A 27,746-nucleotide genomic window follows, 5' to 3' on the forward strand; every position below is an offset into this window, starting at 1 on the left:
GAGCTAAAACTGAATTAACAAATGGTCTTTAGGCCACTATTGCTGGCTCTTCCTGAAGAAAGACTTATTATAGAACAATAATTTCTTTTTCCACATTCCTTTCTAGACTTCCATAGATACAAGGAACAGTGCCCTCACATTAAATACTGTTCAGAGGATGCCTACACATTCCCTGCTGTTTTTGCATTGTATCCAAGGAGACGTCTCAGATCTAGACATAGGGATTACACATTTCCAGCTTTCTTATAGCTCTTTGTTTATTCATGAGAGAAATGAAGGAATTTTATTCATAGGTACAATGTAGTTTTTCATACTTCTGTTGTGAAGAACAGGAATCCTTTTAGAGGTTTTGTTGACATGTGGAGAAAGCCTTAAGAAATCCTAATGTAGAAAAGATGAGCTGTCTTTTACATGGTGATGCACTATGACTTAATTTTTTTTATGAAAGTGGTTTTCTGTACCAAAGCTTTCTGCGTATGTCCAGATTGTAACTTTCTTAGTATGGAATTTTCAATGGTCTTTTTTTGCAGTTGTTTGTGCACGTTTTCAGTTTAATGAGTGGATTAATCCTTGCTAATTCAGCCAGGCTTTTAAAATCATCCTCATTTTTTGGAATGATTAAGTGATAAATTTGATCAATAGTATACAAAATACCCTCTGGTATCTTTCAGAATATTTTCCTGCCACAATTGAGGATGTGTGCACAGTGGCTGCTGCATATTTTGTGTTGGCTTTGGGAACATGTTGCTAAAGTTATCAATCTTTCTTTATAGAGTACTTTTTCCTCCAAGCTGCTCAGTGCATCAGGACTTTTCTGACGAGTCTTGTATTACTGCTTTTCTTAAATGAGGATAATTCAGTATTAAAACTTTCTATTTCCTGAGGAGCAGAAAAGCAGTTGGAATTTTATTCCTGGTCAGGAGTGTCTTCCAGTAGTCCCTGCCTGCCTAGGTATTACCTCTGCTACACTTCATTACCTTTTTGATACCCATCATTAGCTCAAGGAGTGCACAAGAAACATTAATTTTTTAACTTTAAACCATACTCTTGGATTTTACATGTAGCACCTCATCAGGCAGGAGTCCCATAGCTTCAGTGGGAGGTTTTTTGGCATTAGAAAAAGAATTTCCACATATTTGATGTAAATTTTTTGTTGTTTTTGCTAAAATAGCAGCAAAGAATGTGCCTATATGTACATAGAGTAGCACTGAGATTTTTTTATTGTATTTCATTGTGGGATTTTTTCCTAAACCATTGCATTTCTTTTCTTGAAAGTGGTGAGTAAAATTATTCTGGGCTTACTTTTATATTCACTACTCTGGCTTGTAGTGAGTTTCCAGTCACATGTCTATTTAAATATTGAGCATTAGAAGCAAAATTTATGAGTCCTTGGGAAATGCTGTGGACACTTGGTCCAATTTAGAGGACCTAGGATTAACCCAAAATGTTCTTCAGACAAGTATTTGTTCACACTTTAATTGAATTATTTGATTACTTGACCTATATATAAATTTTTTTTCAGTTTATTCTGACCACATACAAAACCTGTCAGGTGTGAACTAATTCTGCAGCAATATTACCATGTTAGCAGAGGATGGAGTTTGTGGCAGTAATTTGTAGTCAAAAAAATGTCTCCCTCTGCTGATTTTTCAGTGGTGCAGTAAGATTACCACAGCAAGGCATCTATTTTTGGCTGTAGTTGGTTTAAAACCTTTGTGCTCAAGTACTGTCCAAAAGAAGTGTCTTTTCCAAAAAACCCCCAAGTGTTTCTAAAAACAAATTAATGTTTTTCCAGAACAAATGTTCCTGTTTTCCCAGGGGAAAACAAAACAGAAAAGAAAAATGAGATGAAAAAAGTTATTGAAAGAAAAAAAATTATGTGATTCTATGGTTAAACAAACACTCATGATCTGTGTGCACTGTTTGAAATTGTGTCTGGTAGAGACACACATTTGTGTCACTCCAGCTGCAGCAGGGAGGAGGTTACAGACTTATGCTGATTTAACTGAGAACCTCTGGTTTATCCCTAGGCTGCTTTGGGTGTTTTATAACCAAAGCAATTTTATTTATTAACTCCTGTAGATAAATTTTAAGAATTCTGAGCATTTTATATTTTTGAGAAGTAAGGCATGATACGGACAATAATTCATTAAAGTTGCAGTTTCAGAATCCACTCTGTATCTTCTGACTAATATTTGCAAAGCACAAAACTCAGATTTATATGCCAAAATATCCTTTTGCCATGTATTGCCATGTATGTCAATATTTATGTATATAATCACTCTAATTATGTATTCTAAAGCTCATTTGCTTTCAAGAAGTTATGAAGATACTACAGAACCTTGAGTTACCACTGCCACTTCTGTAGCAACTCAATTAATTTTGTACATGCAGGAGGGTCCAGGACAAGACTGATTTGTCCCAAATAAAATTTTAGTCATATTTCAACGAAGAAAAATGAAACCTAAAAAAAAAAAAAATTTGCCATGAGGAAAAGATTGTGTGTTGCCCACATGATTAATAGCTTAAAATAATGTTCTTGAAAGAGCAAGGACTGCAGCTGAAGAATGTGTGATTTTGGATGCTAACTGCATGACCAGTGGGCTTGTGCAGACATTAAATTTAAAGTGTGCTTATGAGATACTTGAAAAAATGCTTGAGAAATAGTAGGAGATAAAATGCCAGAAAATCATGGTAAGTGGAAAAAACTTCTCCAGATAGCAGTAAAAAGAGCATTTTAGGGTAGAGCAGGTAGGGTAACTCATCATAGCTTCAGTTCTTAGAAAAAAAAGACATTTCCTTACTTCCTTCCTTCCTGGAATCCTTCATTCCCTCCTCTTCCTTCTTCCCTTTCTATCTCACTCCCTTCCTTCCTCTTTTCCTCTATTTCTGTCTCTTCTTTTTGCTGTTTTCCTCTTTTTCTCTCTTCCTTTCTCCTCTCATAAACGTGCATTCACGTATTCAAATACTGCTGTCTGTTTTAGAGCTTGAACTGCAAAATATTTTCTGGCTTTATTTTTGCCACATAAAATGCCTCTCCTGAGACGAATCAAGAAAGTAAAATTTAGTACATGCCTAGTATGTAAACCTACCTTTATAACTCTTAAAATAATTTGATGCCAACCTGGGTTTTTTTCCACAAACTGCCACATTAAGGAGTATACTGTAGGGGTTTTTTCCCTATAGGCAAGGGGTTTGGTATTACTGGAAAAAAGGAAGAGGGAAAAGAATATTCCTTTCAGCCCTGAGCAGCCACAGGAGCAGTCAAAGGGTGGACGTATGCTTTGAGATTCTAAATGTAGGATTCTGACTTTTCCCCAGATTTATGTTGTAGTAAATCAATTTTTGATTCTTCTTAGAGGGGACTCTCTCCCCATATTGGTAGGGCCAGAACTGGTTCTTTCTTGAGCCAGCTGTGTCGTGGCAGAAGCTTTTGAGGTTCTCCCAGTTAGCAGGGTGTAAATGTAATGAAGGGATGGTGGTGAAGTGGGACAGGAAAGCCCAAAATTCGTTGATATCTTAGTGCTCCCACCTCAGTCGTGGAATAGCATACATGGAATAATGGATGAAGTCATTCTGGTGAGCAGCCACTCCTTCCCAACCAGCTTTTCCTACAGAGCTGGACTTCCCTGCACACACACACCCAGACACAACAGCTAAGTGAGATACAGTCTGACTCCTTGCTTTGTTTTGGGCTGCATCTGGAGAAAAATGATTTCCTGCACAGCAGTTATTTGGGTTTGGGTTGTTTAGCCCTGCAGAGCTTTAGAATTGTCTTCCCTGTAGGCAGTGAGTGAAATGTTGTCATTGGAAGGATGCTCACGGCCAGGGCTGCTCAGGAGGAGGCACCACAGGCTGGAGTCGTGTTTTGGTAGTGACATAGTGCAGCAGGAAGGAAGTGGGAATGACTGCCCTCAGAATGCTGCATGACAAAAACCCAGGCATTATCCAGGGAGCTGCATCCTGCCCGTGATGGGGCTCAGCCTTGACACGGCAAAGCTGCCGTTTTTAACAACTTGACATTTCACTCGGTCTGCTTCTTTTTAACGAGTTTATTGTCGGGTGGGGGAGACGAACAAAGGAAACGCCGGGGATTGCCAGAGGGCTCCACGATATGCCTTTATAATAAAACAATTCCTTTCCTTCTGACATGGTTTCTGCATCATCCTGCCTGTTGCTTTGGAGTTTGGCAGGGGTGAGGGAGCCCAGAGCCCTGTGCAGAACAGATGTCCACCTAAGTGACATCCACTTTTCCACAGGTGCCTCTGGCTGTGGCCAGCAGCTCCAGCCTGGGGTCCTGGCCTGGCTGGAAAAAGGCTGCAGGGCAGGAACGTGCCAGAAATTGATACTCATGGATTTTGCATGAAAACACCCAAATATGGTAAAGCAGAGAGAGTGGATAAGTGAATTTCAGTAGGCAAGACTGACCACCCACCTTGAATTACTTTCAACTCCTACCCAGCCAGCTGTGCAAAACTCTTTCCTTACAATTACTTTCTTCCAGAAGTTTACTTGAGTTGTTGAGACTTTTATGCAAGGTAAATTTATACATATGTGAGAATGTAATAATCTCTTTTGACTCTCAGAGCGATAACAAAACATAAATTTTGATAAAATTTAGAAGGTAAAAAAACCTCAAAACAATCCAAACCCAAATTATTGAAACCTGCCCTACATCCTTAAGGATTTGTAAAGGGAGCCAAAGTTAACAAAATTTTAGAAATATATATGTCCAGCTGGGAAACATTTTAAAGTGAACTAAATAAAATCTTTTGTTTATTTAGAGTGAACAGTAATCCAGAGCTGGATTTTATTAGACCTCATCATGTATACTAGTCATGTTTATGTGAAGTAGAAAGATTTAAAGTATCAAAAATTTAATTATTTCTGGACTTTTTTTTTTTTTTAATTTTTTTACTCAGGTGTGTATAATACTAGCATGTTTCTTTAATGCCTTAGACCAGCTTCTTGGCAGTATTCCTACTTTTTCCTGAGGAGAAGAAGGGGTATGCCTGGAGCACTGTTGCACTTTGACCATGCTTAGGTGGGATAATGATACTACAAGATGGCACAAGTTAGAGGAATTGCATGTTCCAAAGGCTGACATTTGGAATTTTGGTTCAGCAGGAAATATCTGTATTTCAAAATCTTTTTTTCTTTTTTCTTGAAATTTAATGAAAAGAACAATATACATTAAAAAATCCCAAATCCCTTCTGTGAAACAAAACAGCGCAGAAGATGTTATCAAATTGATTTATTTCTGTAAAACTGAATGGTTTTGTTTCAATTTGAATGCAATATCTTAAGGGGAATGAACACCCTACTTAGTGGCAAGATTTTTAGTTTTTTTTTTTTTTTTTAATTTTATTGAGGATAGCTTTTCAAATCCCGCTTTTATTTCCTCACTATGCTTTTAAAACAGAACGTATTCAATGAAACTGACACATTCCTGTGGAATTGGTTGAGGTTTTGGATTTTTTTTTCCTGCTGTAAGGGTTTCAGCAAGCCATGGTCATAAAGCTGTTTGAATCCGCCCAGCCTGCAGATCAGGATCCTGGCAGATCTGAGGTTCAGGGGAGTCAGTGCATGACATAAAGGTGGTTAAGTCTTCCTTAAGAGGATCCTAGACCCTCTCCTAAGCCTAGGTGTGAGGCTTCACTGTTTTTTTCAGAGGGTTTGAACCATCTCCACTTTCTTCTGCTTTGAGGACTCCTTGTTGTTTTCCAGGTGAAGCAGAGTTTGGATTTTTGCTGTCCATGGGCTCTCTCTGGTGGGTAACCTTTGTTGGATCCCACCATGAGCATCCCAAAAATGTGCAGGGGTTTTGAAACAGCTCATTAAAATAAGTTACATCTGTACATGTGTTTTATCAATGTCTACATAGAGCCATAGAAAATTGAATGGTTTGGGTTGGGACTGATGGACCTCAAATCCCATCCATCCCACCCCATCCACGGCAGGGACACTTCCACTGTCCCCAGTGTCCAGCCTGGCCTTGGGCACTGCCAGGGATCCAGGGGCAGCCACAGCTGCTCTGGGCACCCTGTGCCAGCCCTGCCCACCCTGCCAGGGAACAATTCCCAATTCCCAAGATCCCATCCAGCCCTGCCCTCTGGCACTGGGAGCCATTCCCTGTGTGCTGTCCCTCCAGCCCTGGGCAATTGTCTCTCTCCATGGTTCCTGCAAGGCCACCCTGAGCTCAGCCCAAAGCTTCTCCTGTGCAGGTGAACATTCCCAGCTGTGCCAGCCTTTCCTCCCAGCAGAGCTGCTCCATCCCCCTGATCAGCTCTGCCTTCCTCTGTGCCCTCTCCAGCAATAACTAATAACATTTTAATTTTGATTAATATAACTCTATTGAAGCCAACCCCCAAAAAATCTGATTATGAAGTGCAGGAAATTTGACAGTGCAAACTCTTTTTGACTTTTCATGCAAATCTGTCTCGTCGTTATGGGTTCTTGGTGGTGGACGTTAAGGATTTTGTGTTAGTGTCACATTCTGCAAGGAAGTACTTTCAAAACAAAGAGTCCAAAATGGTTTTAGTCTTCTATCTAAATTTTTTTTTAGCTTCCTATTTAGCTGTAATTCTGTCAAAATGCAGGGCCTGATTTAAAGTCCACAGAACATTTTATGTGAATTTCATGGCTTTTTCAGACCTCTAGTCCCTTTTACAAAAGGCTGAACTGTACTACTGCTCACAAATAACTCAGCATGTGTCTCTGAAGAAATAAGTGGACAAATTGCAGGAGTGTGAAATTCCATTATCTGCGGGATGCCAGATTAGATGTTAAGAGCTCCATTTCACAAAACCAAGTCTTCTGAATGAAATATTTTGTGTTTTGAAAGTTTGGAAAACATCATAATATGTTTTCTATTTAATTCCCTATTAATTCTTCTTCAGATGCTTATCTGATGGATTTTGAGAGAGAAAATGCTTTTTGCTGCCTGACCCCTCAAAGATGGTCTTGGAAAAGCTCTTTGTAGAATATTTAAAGTGTTCCCAAGAAAAGAAATATTGCTACATATTACACATTTTTGGATGTGTGCAGACATTATCTCGTGCACGATTAACAGGGAGGGAACTTTTATGTTTGATCCACTGAAAAACTGATGTGGATTTGGAACTAGTTGTAGTGGATTGGAAGGGTTGTAATGAGAATTAATGACACCTTGGTCCGTGGCTCTGTGGTTCTGTGCAGCAGCAGGCTAAAATCACCCTGTAGCCAGAGGGATTTCCATTTCTTACATATAAGAACTGTTGCTGGGATAGATGCCTGCTCCTTGCAGGTCATTTAGAACATCTAGATGTATTAAATGGGTTAAGAAACACTCCAGGCTGCATATACCTGTCCTTTCCATCTCCATTTCAGAGCATAACTCATCACTTCCCTCCGAGAGAGGCTTTGCTGATAAATCTCTCCCAGGACTTGTTTGGGTTGGCACTCTGAGCTGACAGCCCTTGGCTTTGCTCCTTTTCAGCTACTTGTTTTCACTTTCCTTCTCCTGGATCCAGAATAACAAAGCATCTCTTTGAAAAAGGGCTCTTTTTGGCTCCTTTTCCAAGAGCTATTGATAAACATATTTGATAGCCAAACTCCTTCCCTTTAAAGTCCTGGCTTCATCTTTTTTTTAGTAGTCTTTGCTCTGTGTGTGTTTACCTGCAGCAGGAATGGGTGTGAAATAAACAGGGGCAGCATCAGTCAGTGGCATCTGGACAGTTTAAAATTAGCTCAAGTGTCTGTGTTCCTGCCCTCAGTGTCTAACAAACCAGTTCAACAGACAAAGGTTTTTTCTTCTATACTCATATTTTATGGTAGCTTTTCATTCCAGTGTCTTATATCCAGCTGACAAGGATATATGATCCACGTCATTATGTAGATTATTTGCCATCTCAGGAGTTCAAGAGCATTTCTCATAGCTCTTAACCCTGAGCAACCTGAATGCTAACACTTAATAATCAAACCTATAGGAAGGAAAAGGATTTCTAATAAAAAAAATAAAAATCAATCAAGTACATTCTTTATTATCTCCTGAAAAGCTCGTTATTTTTTCTATGGAAAAAACCAAAACATTCAAAAAAAGCCCCACAAAGATACTTATTATTTAATGAAAGAGCCTCCTGAAAGTTAATTATCAGGATATCATACCTTTTGCTAAGGTTCTTTTATGTGGATTGTTGTGGCATGTGAGATCTTGAAAAAGCTAACAAAGTAAAAGTAGGGTCTGATAGAGATCTCTGCATGTGTAAGAATTTGTATTTGTCTTCTAGGTGAATTTGAAACAGATGTTGTTCACTAAATTTATTGCTTTCCATAAATGACTTAGCGTGAGCTACTAATTTGAGGGACTCCCAGGTGTGCACTGCTGCAGAAATAACTGCACTGTTGGCCAGAACTTGTTAGTCATGGTGCCCTCCTACAAATTACAGCCCATCCAGTCCCATCCAGGCTTTATAATTTTATTTTTTTTTAATCTACAATTTCTGTGCAAAGCTGCATGCTTTGTTTCACGGTCTTAATTGCCGTGTGTTGAAATCATAATTAATCTTTATGGCATACCAGTCTATGCACGAGGTTATTTATGCACATCCCTCCTCCAGCTGTTCACACAGCACAAAGGCATCTCTCCTGGCCATTCAAATTTATGTGTGTGGTTCTCTGGTTCCGTGTGTGGGTGCAATTATTTTATAGTGAATTTACCAAAAATCAGAAACACTCAGAGCTCCCTTTCAGCTCTGTCTTGCCATTCCTCTCTCACTGACTGAATTCCCGTGGGTTTTTGCATGCACAGATTTGAAAGGAAGGTGTGAAACTTCTGCTTTTATGAGGACAAGGTTTCTCAGTATGTTCAGGGTGGCTTTTTGCTGAAATGCATGGATTCTGAAAGGATAGTTATAAGACGTGCTCCTCAAAGTCATACTGCCAGTCTCAGAGAGATTACCAAATTTCTGCTTTTCACAAAATTTGAAAGAGACATCTGGGAGAGCTCAAGTAAATGGCTGCAGAAAATTTATTCTTCTGTGGCATTGGGCAGCCTTTGTAAATATTTCTAGTTTATTGGAGAAAAGTATTAATTCTTTACAAGCGCTGCATCAAATAACTCCCAACAAGCACACATGAGGGAGAGAGAAGAAATCTCAGTTCTGTAGCCATCTAATAGAGCTGTCATGGCACTGGGTAAACACCAGGCTTCTCTGGGCCAAGCAGGCACAAGGTTAAAAACAACCTTTTTTTTTGTTGCACTGGGAGCCCTGAGCTTAGTGCTGTACAAACTTGACAGTGTAGTTGAAATAAACAATGCTGAAGGTGATTTATTCTCTGTGTTCTTCAGCTGGAGCTTTAGCAAAGCTGAGATCCAGTAATACTTCATGAGTTTAGCTGTAAACACAGCGTGAGATATTAGAACATTAATTCTCAATGGAGTTGCAGTGACCTTTTCAAAACCAAACTGAAGTCAATTTGCACACACAAGCCAGCCCAGGCCAAGGAATCACAACCCTTTCGTAGTGCTCTGTGTCAGTTTAATTTGATTGAATACATTCTTTTCCAGAATGATCACCTGATGACTCTGTCTCTGAGGACACAGTAGTCACAGAGGTTAAATGGTCTTCATAGGTAGGGGAATTACTTCAAATTGATGAAGTGCCTTACCTCATGTTCTCATTGTTTTATGACTTGTAGACAGCTTTAGTGAGGAAGATATGATTTAAAAATTGAGTTGTCACGCACTGCAGATATTTTTCAGGAAGCAATGGTTGCTGACAGTGCTCTAAGGCAGGAGTCCTGGTTCAGATCCTCTCCTGGCAGATGTGGGCAAAGCTCCTTTGGCCATTCCAGTTTGTACCAGCAGGAGAGTAATCCTCTCTGGCCAAAACGGTTATAAACATAGATCCAGAAGAAAGAAACACTCACAGAATAGGATTTCAGCACAAGGTTTCCAATTTCAAGTCAGTTGACCAAGCTTGAAATATGGGGGCTTTTTCTCAGTCTGTTGTATTTTTTTTTAAATTTCATTTTTGTTAGCTTCCATTGTCTGGAACAGAAGAGTTGAGGTTATGTTTGTGCTGAAAGGGCAAGTTTTAAAAGTGTCTATGGAATTTGAGATCATAAATCTTGGAAGAATTGATGAGGCTTTCTGCAGCTAAAATCTTGCCTTCTTAGAACTTCTTTCCTCCTCTTTATCTGCCTGGCCACCTAGAAAAAAACTGTGAGAGGTTTGCAACCTGTAGGAGTGTGTAAATAATTCAGAGTGAGTAAACAGAAGAAAATTGCTGGACTTCAGTCATGTTACTCTCTGAGTGGGAGCTGACCTTTGAATCTGTAATATTTTTTGTCTGCTGTATAATGCTTTTAAATTCCAAATAGCAACAACTTTGTAAAGCAAAACTTTATTCACTGACCTAGGGTCCAAATCTAGTGAAGAGTGATTGATGTACATGTTATAGTGTTCCTAGTAATTTGAATTAATCTATCTGAAAGGAAAACAGAGATGCAGAGAGAGTTTTCTTATGTCTCATTTTATTTTAGCCTTTGCCTTGCCTAGCTTAGTCTAGGTTCAGTTATTGGTAGAGGTTAGTTGGTGTCTAAATCCCTGGAAGCAGTTGAAACAGGTTGGTCTGAAAAATGGTTTTCATCTTGTCCATGCCTTATCTTTGCTGAAAATAGGAGAAGGTAACTCAGGGATGGGTTTGGGACCAAGGGCGTGTGGCAGTCAACAGTACTGAATAACCCATGTGTTCAATATACAGAGAGGCTCCAACTAGAAAGTCATACACCATGGCAAAGGTTAACTTTGTGTCAACAGAAGAACACACTGAATTCACAACGAATTGTTGCATTTCAGATTTTTTTGGTTTTGGGTGTTTTTTTTTTTTTTTTTTCTCCTATGGATTGCTTGTACTTCGTGTGCCTGCTGTTACTTAGGGATTATGAAAAGCTTTCTTTTTCTTGCAGATCACCCGGTGAATGAATTTTTGGATCTGTTCAATCGCCACATGCTTCCTCATGCAATAGATGAAACCCACATTGATGCAGAGTCAGCTCAGACTGAACCCTGTACTTCAGACTCTGTGCAGGATTCATCTGAATATATAATATTGGATCCTTTCTTTCCAAACTATGCAGAGTTTGAAGAAGATGAAGACTGTGAAAATACTACTGATGTTACAACTCCTCCAGCTTTGCAGTTCATCAATGGGAAGCAACAAGTTACCAGTGCACCTAAGAGCACAAAAGCTGAGGAAGCCAGGAGTGACCAAATTGAAAGTGTTGCACATTCCAAAAACGTAACCTTTTCTCAAATCAATGAGACAAACACATTTATAATAAATGAGTCTGAAGCTTCTGGTACTATGCAACCAAGCAAAGCTGGAGAAGTAATAGGGGCATTTGAGGTTACACAGCCAACTTCAGGGGCTGCAATGTTGGAACCAGTCTATAGTGGGGAGTCTGAGGTTGTTACAACAGATAAATCAATAGCCACCACTTCTTCACACGAGCAGTCTCTGGAAAACAGTAGGGAGACCATGACATGGCAGGGAACTGAGGAGAGCTCTACTAAAGATAGCAAAAACCTGCTTTTGATTTCTAGTGAATCCTCTGGAGATGGCTCCACTGAATCTGATCTGTCCACTTCTGTCTTAGAAGTCGTGACAGGGTCAAGAAACGAAGATGATGAAAACCATTCTGGTATAACATCTTCTCCTGATGCATTTGCTGTGGAAAGTTCTGCTGTAACCGCTTCTCTGGAGGCAGTTTTTATTCCTGCTACAGTAGACAAAGCTGTAACTGACCTTGTTTCAGAAGAGACAACCCCTGCTCCAGGAGACCATTATAAAACAACTATTAAACTTAATGCAAATTCCCCTGTTGAAAATATTCTGGAAACAAGTCATACAGCAAAGCCCGAGATGAGTGCTGCTTCTTTTATGGTTCTGGAAGGCTCTGGAGATGTGAAAGATAGCATCAGTGTAACTTCAGCCGTGACAGAGGAAATAGCAGTAACAGAAACACTTTCAGTGCAAGACATTTCTTTGGGCTCCGACACAGCACTGCTGACAGAATTTTCTGTAACTGATTCAGGAATCACCTCTGCTTTGCCCAGAGCTATAAGTACTCCTTATTCTGCTTTTGATCAAAGTCCTGAAGTAACTGTTGCCACCAACTCTGTGTCTGAGCTTATTACGGAAAAAGCGTTTGCCACTCCTCTCGTAACTGAAAAGAGTATTGATGATGAAAAAGAAATACACACCACTGTTTATTCAGGTCATCAAAATTCAGCTACTGCTGCAGAGGAAAATTTGGATTTGAATGAACTTGGGAGCACTACAAGTGACATCAGAACTGTAAGTCAAGAGCCACTCAGAAAAACAGTACCAGGTACCATAAGTTCTGAAATCAAAAAGGTCACCACCGTTCCTCTCTTGAGGGAGAAGCTTTTTGTAAATGAAGGATCAGCAGAAGAGCCAGCAGACATATTTTCAGGGGGTCCCACAAGCAAAGTGGTAAGTATTGGCTCCTCATTTATTGATCCAGGTTCTGGAGACATAGATTTTTTCGTTGAGTCTGCTACTTTGACTTCGGTTCCGTTAAGGCCTGTCACTGAAACACAAACAGAATGGTATGAAGGAAAAGTTTACAGCACAGATGATCCTTCACCAAAGGATGCAACACCAGAATACGAAAAACATGCAAGAACAGATGAATCTGCAGTCACAGTTTTGACTGCTGGGTCAGAGAGCTTCACAGAGGGGTCTGGAGTAGAAAGTCAGACATTGATGGATATGTTCAGTACCAAAAACCCAGGAGAACCAAACATGGAAACAAAACCAACCTACACAGCTCCTTCTGACATAAAATCTGGGTCTGTAAAAGAGATAACATCTCACATTGCACCAGGAATTGAAAGTGGAGATTCAGAAACGGGTGAGGCCACATCATCTCCAGGATCAGTGGTCAGCAACAGCCCTCAGGAGGGCTTGGTGACACACAGTACTGCCAGTATAAAAGCAGTAGCTGAATCTACAGAAAGCAAAGATGCAAAAGCTGGTTCTTCAACTGTCTCATTGGGCAAGATTTTCCTGATTGAGCATGGCTCTGGAGAAGAATTCAAAGATGACAGCAGCACCACAAAACTTATGTCTAATGGACCTACAGAAGAAATATTTGGAGGTCATTTCTCAATTACTGACCAGGGATCTGGAGAACCAGACACATCCACTGGATCATTTGCAAAAACAGCCACTTCCCCTACTGGGAGACCAGAAACATGGGAAAAGGATGGCAGACAAGCTGTCAGCACATCACCTCTGGATCGTGCCTTCACTACAGATGCTGCTGAGCAGGTCACGAGTTCTGGACACGAGGTGACCTCCATGGCAGCTGCAGGGGACATGAGAGCTGAGGAGAAAATTGTTGATGAGCTGACAGTGAGAACCTTTTCTACAAAGATTCCTTTGATGGAAGAGATACATTCTGGGGAAGAGAGGCCAAGTGAAATTTTACCAAAAGCTATGGAATCTTCTGAAGAAACAACAACGGATCTATTCTTTAAAAGTACACAGACTAGCCATGAAGATCTGGGATTTTTAAATGTTCCAACTCTCAGTCCATATCTGGAAGAAAAGGAATTAGAAACTGAACCTGTTAAAGAAACACTTTTGCCATTTAATGACGACAGCGTAACTGAGCCAGTTGAAAGGAAATACATAAGCTCTCCAGTCACAGTAATAGAGCAAGAGAAAGAGCTGGTGCAAAACATTTTCCCTACAAAAGACATTCCCAGAACATTCCTGACACCTGAGGAAGAAAAACTCTCAAATAACGAGCTCATTGGTGATCCACTATTTTCAGGACAGGGGTCAGGAGATGACCTTGCTGTTCTTCCTTCTGTAGTACCGTTTATTATCAAGGAAATCAAGACTACTTCAAGCCCTCAGACTTCTCACCCTGAAAATATGGGACCTGAGCTTTCCACTGACGTAGCACAAGACTTTGAAAGAGGAAGCACTGCAGCAAGTGTTGAAGTTAATGAAGAAGTCACAAGTGCTGTAACTGAGCTGCTACCAGAAACTGGAGACCCATTCCCCACCTCCACATTCCCCAGTTCCTCAGCTGTAGCAGAAGACAGCTCCAAGAGCTTCATCTCTAAAGAGATTGAAGACACCACACATTATTTTGTTGCAAATGAAGAACCTCAGGATAAGGAGACTGACTATGGGAGAGGAGAAAATGAAACAGATAAGACAACACCCACTTCTAAAGCTATTTCTCAAGAGGAAGATTCACATTTTCTGATTAAAGGTGGCACAACTCCTGTATCTGTTGTACTGAGTGGAACTCCAAATCCTGAAACAGAGGAATCTCTTGTAACATCAACAACAAAAACGCTGGGCAGAGTATTACCTGAGAGCTCTGGGGAAGGATCTGGCTGGGTTGGTGTTTCAGATTCATATTCCCCTGATATGTTTACTCATTTCTCAATACCCACTGTATCCAAAGTAGAACTAAATGTCTCATCTAGTGTTCCTGGACGTGTTTATTCCAAAGTTGTGACCACAGAGGCACCAAGAGATGGATCACAGACTGCAATCACAGGACTAGCCTCTCTTTTTACAGAAGAAACAGAGGTTGTGGCAAATCCTTCTGCTGTTCACCCAAACACAGCTTCATCAGAAGAACTAACAAGTGACACTGGGTTATATGAAAAAATTATTCCCATGATTGATGACAGAAGAAGTGTTATATTGAACGTTTCTGTTTATGGTGATATTACCCTGATTGAGGAACGACTGCAAACCCCACCAGAAGAAACAACTATTATAGACATGGATCACTCTAAATCAATGCCTGAGGATATAATAAGTGTGCAGACAATGCCAAACCCTGTTACACAGTCAACATATGGCTATGATGACAGCACAACAGCTGAAGGGGAGAAATATTCTTCCACTCCCAAGTTTTCCATAGCCAAAGAAAAGTCACCACTTGGATCTGGTGATAATCTTCCTCTGACTACTTCCAGTCCACCAAGTAGAGAGTTGGTGACTTCTGGGCACAGACCAACCTCAGATGACATGGATTTGGGTTCAGGAAATGACATGAATTTTGCAACAGAAACTCTCACCACCACGGAACTCTCTGAGCTGGGCATTTTCCTTCCTACAGTGCCATCTCTGGCAAGCCCTCAGGTGCCTCATGAGTCTAAACCTGTTGCAACCAGCCCCACAGAAGACACCTATGAGCCTAGTACTACAGCAAACAACCAAGTAATAGCAGATCAAAGTGAAACAATCTCTGGCTTTTCTGGGATGGGCCAAGAAGAGCTGGCTGATAATCAGCCTGTGGTTCCTTCTCTTACACCAGTTGTAACTGGTGAGCCAGAAAAGGCTTTGACAACTGGCAAGCTTGAGTTAAGTGTTGTCACCACACAGCCTACATCCCAGCTGACAACTGTGTCACCTACCAAGAGTGCAGAGAATCGTCCCACAGTGTACACAAACACAAAATCAGCATCAGCAGAGTATGAGGAAACAGATTCAGTGAGTTTTTATTCTGTTCCTCAAACTCCTGAATCCTCAGTAACTGTTCATTTAGTAAATGGAGTATCTGAGTACCCTGAGGTAATCATTACGAGCACATCATCATTATCATCATTATCATCATCATCATCCTCATCATCATCAAGGGATTCACATCAGTCCAATCATTCATCAGGAGGAATCTTCAAAGAGGTTAGTTCTGATATTACAGCAACATATAAACCACCCACTACTGACCTTTTTGACACAACAGAGTCCTCTCTGCTGGAGTTTTCTCCCGAGCCTGTTTCAGACAGCACAAGCATGGAAAGCACTCCTCAGTTTGGTAGGATTCTAACAGGGGGGACAGAGGAGACAGAAACCCCTGTAACTGATTTAGCTGGTGAGGAAGAAGCTGCTGTTTCTGGAGATTCTTCATCAATACACATCTTGCCTACTGCTTTTCTGAGTTTTGGAGACAGAGCGAGCACAGATGTTCCAAAAGTCAGCACAACAAGAGTCGAAGCTTCCTCACGGAGAGTCAATAATCCCCACCAAGAGGAAGACAGGAGCACTGAGAGACAGAACCCCTGGCTCGTGTCCACAACTGTTTCAGACTCACCCAACAGCATTGAAAGTGAAGGATTTAAACCTGGCCAGGAATCAGTTACAATGCTAACCTCGCCTTCCCAGCTTCTGGATGGAGGCACAGAAACACAGCCAGCTTTGTTTGGTCAGGGGGAGATCACGACCATCTCTCCTAACATTGCAACAAACAGCATTGCCCCTGGAAACAGTCCCTACCAAAACGAGCCATCAACACTGAGCTCTGAGGAGCCAAACACTGTGGAAGCCGTAACTTCATCATTTTCCCTCCCGGAGGTCACGAACGGATCAGATTTCGTGATTGGCACCAGTGTGGGTTCAGTTGAAGGCACAGCAGTGCAAATCCCAGGTAACTTCCCAAACGTGATCCCTGTGGTGTGATGTGTGTTGTGGTGCTTGTGAAGGTGTTGCCTGGGCTCTGGTAAGAGGTGTGACAATCAGAGCTCCGTGTGAAATGACGGCGGACCTCTGAGAAATCAGCCCGGTTGTGACCCCTGCAGAGCACAGGAGGATGGGGGGATGCCAAAAAAACCAAGCCCAGTGACTTTCCCTCGGTGTTTGCATCGTGGAGCTCTGGATCAGACTGGAGGTAACCAGCCAGTTCTAAAAGACAGGAAGGTAACGCTGGTTGTGGTAGGGAAATCAGCAGTAGTGATTTCATTTGCCAGTTCCCAACAGATAATTTTATCTGATGGCTTTTCTTGTGAGCGTGGTGATAGGTCTTACACAACTGCTTTCTATGAAGAGTTGTTTTTAACATCTTGCAGTTGGCTTAGAAACCAGAAGTGCACATTTTAGGATCAGAATTTTATAAAAATGGACTTCTCTTGACCTACAAGATAGCTTTCCACACAAGAGAAAACCAAGACCGTCTTTTCAGCCTGTCTGTAGCTTTAAGTAGTTAATACAGTGCCAGTCTCTTAAAAATTACAGAACTTTTTGTTAGACATCATTTGCCACACTATTTTGTCTTCCATGCTGGTATTGGGCACCATTCCATCAAATACATGGGTGATGCCAGTAGTGTCACTTCAATTAATATTTTGTTGAAATATAGCTGAGGAAAGAACTGGACGGGTCTGGTTTTATAGGTTTACTATTGTTTTTCCTCAAATAATCTAGGTAGCTGACAATTTGAAAATGTTTACTGTGGAAATAACCAGCCTGTAGAAGGACAAACAGACAGCAAACACACAAAAAACACCATTGAGGTGCTTAACACTTCCCTACATTTGTGACTTTTGGTGAAGCAGTCCTAAAACAAGCACCCTGTTGAATGGATGGGATCAGATCCTTTCCAAAACCTCCAATGTGAAACCTTAATTACAATCCTAAACTCTTTCACATAGGATTTTCTTCTGGAGGCTTTCAGCTGGACCTTCTGCATTCCCATGCCTAGACAGGGAGCTTGGTACTATAAGAGGACTTTGAATCACTAATTTGCAAGAGTAAAATAGATATTCTTACTTACTTTTTTTTTTTTTCCTCCATAAATCATAGTCAGATTGCTTTGGAAAATATGGGCAAAAAAATCTTAATTTTTTTCATGCCTCTGATTTACAGAACTCTCATCCATTCTGTAAGTTTTCAAAGCCAGGGTTTTATATTTGCATATCAGAAGGACTGTCTTCAGGATTTCCCTCTCACTGTGAGAGACTAACTCTTAGAAATGGTTCAGTGTGGACTTGTTTGTGTGAGTGAGTGCTCCTAGGCATGAAATCAAATGCAAATACCCAGGTATCTAAACTCAGTGGAAATAAACATCACTGGAAGGCATAAAGCTCTTCAAGGAAATGGTATTTAAACGCTAACTCCTGAGGATTTCACAGCAGGTAAGTTTTTATCTTAATGTTCAGTCTAGATACAAATGTATTTAGTGCCTTTGTTTGTATTCTTTAAATGTATTTTTAAGAAAGGCAGGTGGGAAACACACATGTGAGAAAAGAAATAAGAGTTTGTGGGCATTGATTGATTAAATATAAGCAGCCAGTCAGTATGTTCTGTGTACCCTGTCATTCTGCATAAACTAACCCTGTTCAAGAAAAAAGCATTTGCCATTCATTTTGCATATGTTTAACTGTTTTCAGCTACAATTAATTGTCATGTCATGCAAACTAAATCCTCAACAGAGTATCATGACTGCCAAATATAATACAAATTGCTGTGGGAAAAAAAAGTAATTCCAACAGTAATTTACATTGGTTCTTAGTAAATGCTGTGTTGTTGTTAAAGTTGAAAGTAGTGATGCCTGAAGACCAGCTTTACTGTTTTATAAATCTTATTTTGAGCAGTTGAATATGTTAATAGAGTTTCTATAAGTAGAGCAAAGCCTGCACCACCAATGCAGCAATGCAGAAAAAAATTTTTTTTTCCTCCTGAAAATCAAAGTTAACACCATTTCCTTGAAACCAGGGAGTCAAATGCCTTTCTCTACTTATTTAACAGGCCAAGATCCGTGCAAGAGCAGCCCCTGCCTCAATGGTGGTACCTGCTACCCACGTGGATCCTTCTACATCTGTACCTGTCTACCTGGTTTCAGCGGGGAGCAGTGTGAATTAGGTAAACTGGTGCCATCTGGGTGCTGATTAACTTGAGTTTAAAGCTCTTGGACGTGAGATCTGGTGTGCTTTGAAGTTGAAAGCTGCATGGATGTTTGAAAAGTTCTACACCAAGGCCTTACTTCGGGACAAATGTCTCTCCCCTTTTCCCTCTCCCCGTGAAGTGCACGGATTTGTGCACACACACAGGGGTTAAGGGAGCTGTAAATGAACTGCAGGAGCTGGAATTCACAGCACTGAATTAAAAAACACACCAAATAAAACAAAATCGACGTTAATATTTGGGATAGTTCCCTAAGAGATTCCCATAGTTATCTGAAAGGTTGGTAAAATAAACTAATCCCAAATGTGAGTGGGAAGCTGAACACTGAACACAGACTTGAAAATTTCTGCAGGAAATTTTAAATATTATCATAATCATATGCATCTTTGGTACAAATTAATATTTTAGCCGAGGAACCTCTTCCAGTTGCCTGTGACATCTTTGCACCTCCTGTGACTGTAGATTTTAAGAGACTCACCTATATGCTTCAGAATAATCAATTTTCCGTCCAGAAAGGAAAAGTATGATAAAAGTGTTATAAAGTATGCCAGCCAAAGTATGATAAAATGACTGGAGCAAGTAAGACCTAGCATAACATTTGATCAGAGGATATTTTAAAATAGAAATATATATTTTTTAATATATATTTTTTAATTCAGCAATTATTGCTTGTTTTTTGTTGATTTGTAGATATGTCCAACTTCCCTCTTATATTTTAATAAGTGAATCACAACCAGCAGTTCATTTTTATGGATGGAGATGTTTGCAAAATCTGTGTTGAAGTTTACACGGTCATTTTTTCAGAGGAACAGCACTCATTAGGAAATTTCATATAATCTTTACAAAGAGAAACACTAGCTTGTAACTTGTGCAAAAGCAACCCATGCTGAAAATAATGATATAAAATGAACTCGTCCTCCAATTTAAAAGGTTTATAAGGTATTTTAGCAGCTAGAGGAGGCGGGGACAGACATGTTATTTGTTTGCTGTGCAAGACCATGAGTGCTATGATGTTTTGTCCTTATCTCGATAAGATTAGACAAGAGAGAAATGAGAAATGCAAACCAATGAGATTCCAGAGCCTGCTGCTCTGCAGGCTGAAATTAGCAGTCTGTTTAATGCTACATGATAAGATTTCCAATATTTGAGTTTCGTGAAGATATTCGAGGTCCCTGGTGGTTAGTGGGAATTTTTTCTGTGCCAGGGTCACACACACAGCTCAGATTTTCCACCAGGAGAACGCTCCATGGCATTCCTCTTTCTCATTCACACAGTGACCACTGGGATCTTTTGAAATACTTCATTCCTCTGCTCTGAACTGGTCCCAGTCACCAGCCTGACATTTCCCTCCGGGGAGCTGGGTGGGTGATGAAAGCACTTTTTATTTCCTGCTGCAGATATCGATGAGTGCCAGTCCAACCCGTGCCGGAACGGAGCCACGTGCATTGATGGCCTCAACACCTTCACCTGCCTGTGCCTGCCCAGCTACGTTGGGGCTCTCTGTGAGCAAGGTAAGGGGTGTTCCCTCACCTGTGCTGCTGGACACCCATTTCCAGCCCAAAATCCTTCTGGAGTAACAGAGCAAAGCCTCCTCAATATGAGAAGGTGGAGGAAACCGACAAAAACCTGCGGGAAGTCACCAGTGGTGAGGAGAGCTCCTAATTTTTGTTAGATTTCCCTGACTTGTTGTTCAGGGCTTTTTCCCATCTCTCACTTTGCACAAGCCCTACCCACATGCTATCCTGAGTGGAAACTGTGTACAAAATATAAACTGACATATGAGGCAATTTTTGTGTCACAACAACAGCTCTCAGGTGTTGTTTTTCAGAAAGAGTTTTCAGGTGGCTCCAAGCCTGCTTGCTTATGCTGGCTTGCAGACTGCTGGGAAGACACATAGCGAGGCTCTCCTATTACTGTATTGATGCTTAATGAGTGGGAGCAGAGTTATTTTGTGCCTGAGTTTCTCTCTTAAAGAATTACATGTGGCATGAAAGATGTATCAGATCTCATCACCTCCAAAAAGCATCACGGAGATGTAGGAACAGTTTCGTGAATAAGACAGATTATATATTCATCCACTGGGGACCACAGATTTGACAGCTTCATCCCACATTTTTCGACATTATTTGTTCTGGGATTATTTTAGGAAAAGTAGGTGCAAGATTATCATTACAAGGAGATTGTAAAAGACTTTCTAAGCTGGACAACTGAAATAAGATTCAATATCCAAGTGCCTGTAGTTGTTAGAAAACTGCCTGCAAGAAACCCCACTGCATTTACAGGAAACATTTACACTGCAAAATGCTTACTCAATATGTGGGAGGAGGAATAGGGTAGCAACATTTGTTCTGTCCATAAAATTAATGCAGGCATTTCCGTGGGAAAAAGAAATGGTGTATTACAACGTGCTTGCTAAACTTATGAAAATATTTTTTTCATTTTCCTTCAGCTTAATGATTTTGGTCACAGGTGAATGAACTAAACCTTTGAATTTGTTTAATTAATATTGTGCATTTTCATGTTTGTTTCTCAGCTTCAGTGAAGAGCGGTTTGTAAACTCTTCCAGCTCAACATGTGGAGATTTGTTTGTTAGGGATGAAAAATCTCAGAGCTGACCAGCTCCAGCATTTTTACTGTTTAACCTTTTCAGCAGTCTGGTTAACCTTGTAACTTGAGAAGGCTTTCTCAATCTTGTCTCCCAAATTAAAAATTGGCAGTGTTTTCACACCAAAAGAAATAAATGTTCTCACTCCCTTCCTCCTCCCCTTCATTTCAGCAAATCCATAGCAGTGAGTGGCTCTGAGTGCCATGGTAGCTTTAAGCTGCTTTTTATGACCAACCTGAGAGTGCATTTTAGGTGGTTAGTGGGAACATTTCCTAGTTTGTCAATCAGAACCAGAGCTGTGCTCTCTCAGCTTTGGAATTTAAATTTCCTCCACTTAAAGTCCTGCAGTGGTTTGGGACTTGGGAAAAGGTTTTAGTGCCAAATTTCCACTCCACCAGACAAAATAAAACTGTGTTGGCGATTCAGACATGGTTGTCTGGCAAGCAGGCTTTATTTCAAGGCATCAGTCCTGACCTCACTAGATTTAAAGACCAGCCAGGACGACAGAATGTGCACCTCGGTGCCACAGGAAAGGTGGAGCTCAGCACACCGAGATTATATTTCATTACTTTTTTTTTTTTTTTTTTTAGATTTCAAATATACTATTCATTTTAGAAAGCTTAAAAAAAATCAGTCTGAAGGGATTTGTTAGGCACAGTGCTGAGTATTCGAAATGCTGTGGGAGGGAATGGGAGCAGGGAGCATGCACTGCCTTTGGAAATGAAGGTCAGAGTAGGAGATCACCACATCTACACCCACTACACTGGTGCAGAAGAAAATGCAAAACTCAGAATTTTACCCAAATGCCCCTGTGGGACTGCTCTGGACCAAGGGATCTTTGACAGGGGTACCATGCTTATGTCAGCATTTGGAGGGGACGTGACCAGGGGACAGCAGAACTGCACGTCAGGGAGTTCTGGCAGGTGCTGAAGTTAAAGGAACCTTCTGGGTGATCTAATCCAGGCTGAGGAAAATCAGTCCTGAGACTCAGGGAGCTGGAACTGGCTCCCTGACAGCTCTTCCTCTTGCCAGGTGGAAAGAGTTCAGCAATCTGAGCCCGGGAACATCTTCCTGAAGAGAGCTGAATTTGTCAGATGTTAGAAATAGTGCAGATGAAAGTTCCTTGAAAAGTTTGCCTTTAAACTAGATTGTTAGCTCAGCTAAGACAACATCACGTCTGGTGCAGGTGAGATTAAAAGGGACAATATCATCTTTTGCTCACCACCTGTATCTTTTCAAAGGAAAGATGCACATTCTGCTTGTCACTTCTTGACATTTGAATATCGCCCCTTAAAATTCATAAATATCCCCGAACACTTTTCCAAAAGAGTGACAGGAGACTACTACAAAATCTTGGTTTGAGTTGTATTCTGGGAGAGCCATCAGTCTTTCCATTGTCACCACTCTGTGAAAAGCCCCTATGAGAATTCTCAGGAAATGGTAGAGACTTGCAATTTGAACCTCAATTTTAAGGGTGACTCTCTTTATGAGAACTAGATGAGCACCTCTGTGTATTTTCCTGTTCCTTCCTTGGCTGGCTAGAGTTTCCTTTCTATTTTTTTCTCCTTTTTCTCCTCTAGCTGGTGTCTACCTGCTCTCAAGGAATGTTTTAACCTTAAGGTTTGGCTTGCTTGCAGCTGGACATGTGTGCAAAAACGGCACATGTGTGTTTGTAACAGGATGCGCCTCCTTGGGATAATTCAACCAGCTGCTCTCTTCCAGGTTCTGAAAACAAAACAACTGTGGGTTTTAACCACCCTATCAGGAATCATGTGTTCTCATAACCCAAGTTCATTGTTTCAATGTCTGTGATTACTCCAGTCTCATTTAATTCACTTTGCTCCCAGGGCTGGGTTGGTTGGGCTTGAAGTAGCTGAGAAAGGCTCAGGGAAAAGATACTTTCTGAAAACAGATGGTCTCTTACTGATGTCTATCAGCTGAAAAGGGATTATTTTGGATATTTACTAGAGAAATGGGTTTCTCTTCGAGATGTGTGGGCTAAGTGGCCTCCAGCATTTTCTCATTAGCTGAAAGCAGAGAGTCACTGATAAAATTCACAGCTGAGTAAGGCTCTCATTATGTTCTGGTACCTGTGTCAGTCTTTATTTCCTTTAAGCCTCTTCTGGAATTCCTTTAAAGACAATGGACCTATTGTCAGTAGGTATTGAAAAAGCAGTCCCTATTTATGTATCAAACCTACAGAGAACTCTTTTTTTTAATGCAGTGTTTAGGGATGTTGTTGCACATGTTCAATTGCAGTTACAGAGAACAGAAGCTGTGAGAGTAACTCCTTGTGCACACCACTGAAAACCTCTGTGAATTGTCATAAACCCTAGAGGAGTTTTAAACCACCACAAATATGGTGAGCAGTGTTTCAGTCTTTCCATCACGTGCTGGAATAAGGTTTCAGTAGTCTGTGACTGGGTACACAATGAATGTGAAGTATTGCATTCAATAACTGCTTGCACCTACTCTGCTCACTGTGGTTGGGTCAGAAAATTTACAGCCACCAGCAATTAGTGTCTACTGGTTCAGTAAAGGCACTGAAAATTTATACCCATATGGAGCCCTTTTACCTTTTTGTCACCCTTTCAGCTTTCTTCATTGAGTAAGGGTTGCACACACTGAGGACAAAACTCTGCCGAGATAAAACTGTCCCCTCAGTTTGGGTTGCCTAGTTTGCATTTTTTTATCCTCTATGTCTCAAATCTTCCATTCTCTTTTCATTTTTCCCCTCTTCTCATCAACCTCTCCTCCGTAAAAAAACAAAACCAACCCCCAAAAATGCCAACAACAAACACCAAAAGCAAAATCCCCCAAAAAACAAACCCCAGAGTTTTGAGTTTTGTGCTTTTTTTTTTTTTTTTTTTTAAGATTTTGAATACACATAGGTGCAGAAGTTACTTTGTCACTATTTGGCACCTTTTGCCTTAAGAAGAGAAATTGTGTGTGTTATTTATAATTTATGTTCAGGCCATTACATCTAACTTTATATACTTTATATACACACAGTCCTCTCAGTTTTTTATTTTCAAGCCTCTTTGCTTTTCCAATGTGCCTTTCAGAGATATTTTCTCAAATCCTTCACTTCTTCCCTAGCAGAGGCCAGGGAAAGCTTGATTAGAATAGCCTGGAAATCCTCTCTGGCCACGTTTTTCTCAGCTCCTTGTTATTATCTGACTTGTTTCCTCTGGGACAAAGGAGTCCCTGAACAAGATAAATAATAAAATCTTAAGTGCCTTCACAATGGACATAGGTCTGTTAGTCAGCCTCATGTGGTTAAACAAATGTTCTAGAAAGCTCAAGGCAGACTAAACTTTAAAAATTACCTCGATGCCAGAGATTAAAGCTGTGTCTGCAGCCTGCACCTCACACAGAATACAAAGAGGGAAAAGATAAAAACACTAACAATTTGGTTATGTAGATTACATTCCTTTTTTCATAGCTGGGATGACTCAAGGCACAAGCAGTTTTCTACAGTTCAGCTTCCTGGAGATAGAAGGGGAGTAATCAGTGTTAAGCTTTATTATGCTTTTGCATTTGGTACATTTATGTCAGTACTGATGGCTTTTGGGAAATTATTTTGAAATCAGACTCCTAAGACAATGACTACATTATTAATGTCAGAGAAATTCTGATAAGCCTCTGACATTATATGTTTGCACTTTGAAATCCATTCGTGTACATGTAAAATCTAGTTTGTGTCATGGGGGATTTAAACCCGTTTTCTGAAAAAATAGACAATTTGGTGTTTCAGGAGGGAAATGGCTCTTCCTGCTGTGAATTAAGAACCTGTGCTGTGAAAAACTGTTTTTCAGGTGGTAACAGCTCAAACCTAAGTAATCCCTTAGTTAAGATATTTGCAGCCACCAGCCGTTGGCATATACTGCAATATTTGGCTGTTTCTGTACTCGGGCAAAAAGAACCCTTTTGGCCAAAACATGTTATTGACCACTGACTGCATTGACCTACTGAAAATGAGAAATCCATTTTCCAGCCCAGAACATCTCCATAACTCTGGAAAGGCTGGAACAGTTGGCTTCAGACACCGTTTTGCTCGGGAGACTGATAAAATTTGGTGGGAATTGGCCAATTCCTGGTGGGTGGGTGAGTGGGGTAGGGGAGGCCAGGCTTTGTGTTTCTGTTCCTCAGCATCCTGAGGCCCCTCAGGTGAGCCATGCCATACTGAGATAGCTGTGGCTGAAACACACTGTAATCCTGTGCTGAAATATCCTTTATGATGCCATTGCATCTGTGATGGCTCCAAACTCTCTGCCTTTCCCCTGTTGTTTCTCCCATTCCTCCCTAAAACTCCATCTTATCCCTGGCAACTCCTTCCCATCCTCATGCACAGCTCAGACACATTCAGACATCACACTTATTTTGCCCCTCTTATTAATGCTAATTTTTCCTGTGATTCATCCCCACAGAAGCAAACTTGGAAGTGAAACTCTTGGGTTTTTTGCCATCTATTCTGTTTACAGCTGCCTAACCTTGACAGAATAATTAACGTCAAATCTACAAGTTGTTCTTGTTCCAAGGACTGTGTTTATTTCTCTTTGAGCTGAGAGGATATAGTGGTTGGTGTGAATTCTCTCTGTGATGTATTCTTATCAGCACCATGCCTCATGCAAGCACAGAAAATGTGCGATTTCATTACTTTGTATTTCAGCTTCACAAACTTGCTTACAAATTGATGCCTAAAGTTTACTTCATCACGGAAGATGGGTTTTGGGGGAGGAATTGGGGCCGTGAGCTCAGAAAGATAATATTGCAGCTTTGCTTCTGCAGGCTGAACAATTATAATAACTTCCCTTCATATAATCTTCAGTTATCAGTTTCTTGCAAACTTAAGTTAGTACAGTCACTCAAAGAACAATTTGTCCTTGTAAAAGTTCCCACCCCCAAGGACAGGCTCAGAAAACTGATGAAATGTAGGTTCACTGCAGTGCAACATCCAGGAATTTCATCCATTCAGGGATAAGGATGAAGATGTGCTCCTGAAATTGCCCAGATTCAGATTAATTCAATCAGCGGAAACCCACAAAGATTCCAAATGCAATAATATCCCTTAGATAAGTAATATCCTTGCAGTTTGTGCTGAAAAGTGGGTAAACAAGAACTGCCTGAAAGTGAGGTCTCAAGGATGAGTGTTTGATTTTGCATGCCTTAACAGATGGGTTTTTCTTGAAGCTTTGTCCCACAGAAAATCCTTTGGTGTAGGTGAGACGTGCCTGGTTTGGGTTGATTGACCAAAAGTGCCTGGTTTTGGTGCATTGACCAAATATGCCTAGTTAAATTCTATTGACCAAATGTGCCTGGTTTTGGTTGATTGACCAAATGTGCCTGGTTTTGGTTGATTGACCAGAAGTGCCTGGTTTTGATGCACTCACCAAAATTTGCCTGATTTTGGTGCATTGATCAAATGAGCCTGGTTTTGGTTGATTGACCAAATTTGCCTGGTTTTGATGCACTCATCAAAATTTGCTGATTTTGGTGCACTGACCAAATGTGTCTGGTTTTGGGTGATTGACCAAAAGTGCCTGGTTTTGATGCACTTACCAAATGTGCCTGATTTTGGTGCATTGATCAAACATACCCGGTTTTGGTTGATTGATCAAACATACCAGGATTTGATGCACTGACCAAATGTGTCTGGTTTTGTTTGATTCACCAAATATGCCTGATTTTGGTGCATTGATCAAATGTGCCTGGTTTTGGTTGATTGATCAAACACACCCGGTTTTGGTTGATTGACCAAACACGCCTGGATTAGATGCACTGACCAAATATTCCTGATTTTGGTGCATTGATCAAATGTGCCTGATTTTGATGCACTGACCAAACATGCCCGGCTTTGGCACGCTGACAGGGATGTGCTCTGTCTGTTCGCTGCAGACACGGAGACCTGTGACTACGGCTGGCACAAGTTCCAGGGGCAGTGCTACAAGTACTTCGCGCACCGGCGCACCTGGGACACGGCGGAGCGGGAGTGCCGCCTGCAGGGAGCTCACCTGACCAGCATCCTGTCCCACGAGGAGCAGATCTTCGTCAACCGTGCGTACCCCACGGGCTCTCTCTGCCTCGCATCTCGGGTGCCACCACGCCAGGGAGATCGGAAAGGGGCCAGGGAGTGGCCAAAGGAGGGGAAGGGTTTAGACGGGAGCTGAGGTCACTCGGGTAGTTCAGGTGGAGGAGTCTGAGGTTTGTCAGTCACTGTGGTCTCCAACATCCTCTGAGGGGCATCTCTGATCTCTGCTCCCTGTGGCAGGCATAGAGCCTGAGGAATGGACTGAAGTTGTCTCAGGGCAGGGTTAGGCTGGATTTTAGGGAAAATTTCTTCTCCCAGAGGGTGCTGGGCACTGCCCAGGGAATGATCCTGGCTCCAAGGCTGCCAGAGCTCCAGGAGTGTTTGGACA

General features: G+C 41.1%; 1 protein-coding gene across 5 annotated transcripts in view; it reads left to right on the forward strand.

Moving 5' to 3' along the window:
- VCAN (versican) overlaps positions 1-27,746 on the forward strand; it is a 96,924-nt gene that overhangs the window by 53,188 nt on the left and 15,990 nt on the right. For 3 of the 5 annotated variants that reach the window (XM_014886525.2, XM_014886526.2, XM_014886527.2), the window contains 4 exons: positions 10,951-16,470; positions 18,567-18,680; positions 20,120-20,233; positions 27,226-27,384. In XM_014886525.2, the coding sequence (XP_014742011.2) occupies positions 10,951-16,470; positions 18,567-18,680; positions 20,120-20,233; positions 27,226-27,384 (5,907 nt within the window). The remainder of the gene's footprint in view (positions 1-10,950; positions 16,471-18,566; positions 18,681-20,119; positions 20,234-27,225; positions 27,385-27,746) is intronic. The other 2 variants (XM_088157221.1, XM_088157222.1) reach the window with 1 other exon arrangement.

This window comes from Sturnus vulgaris, chromosome Z, assembly GCF_052056855.1.
Source record: "Sturnus vulgaris isolate bStuVul1 chromosome Z, bStuVul1.hap1, whole genome shotgun sequence".
Lineage (NCBI taxonomy): Eukaryota > Metazoa > Chordata > Aves > Passeriformes > Sturnidae > Sturnus > Sturnus vulgaris.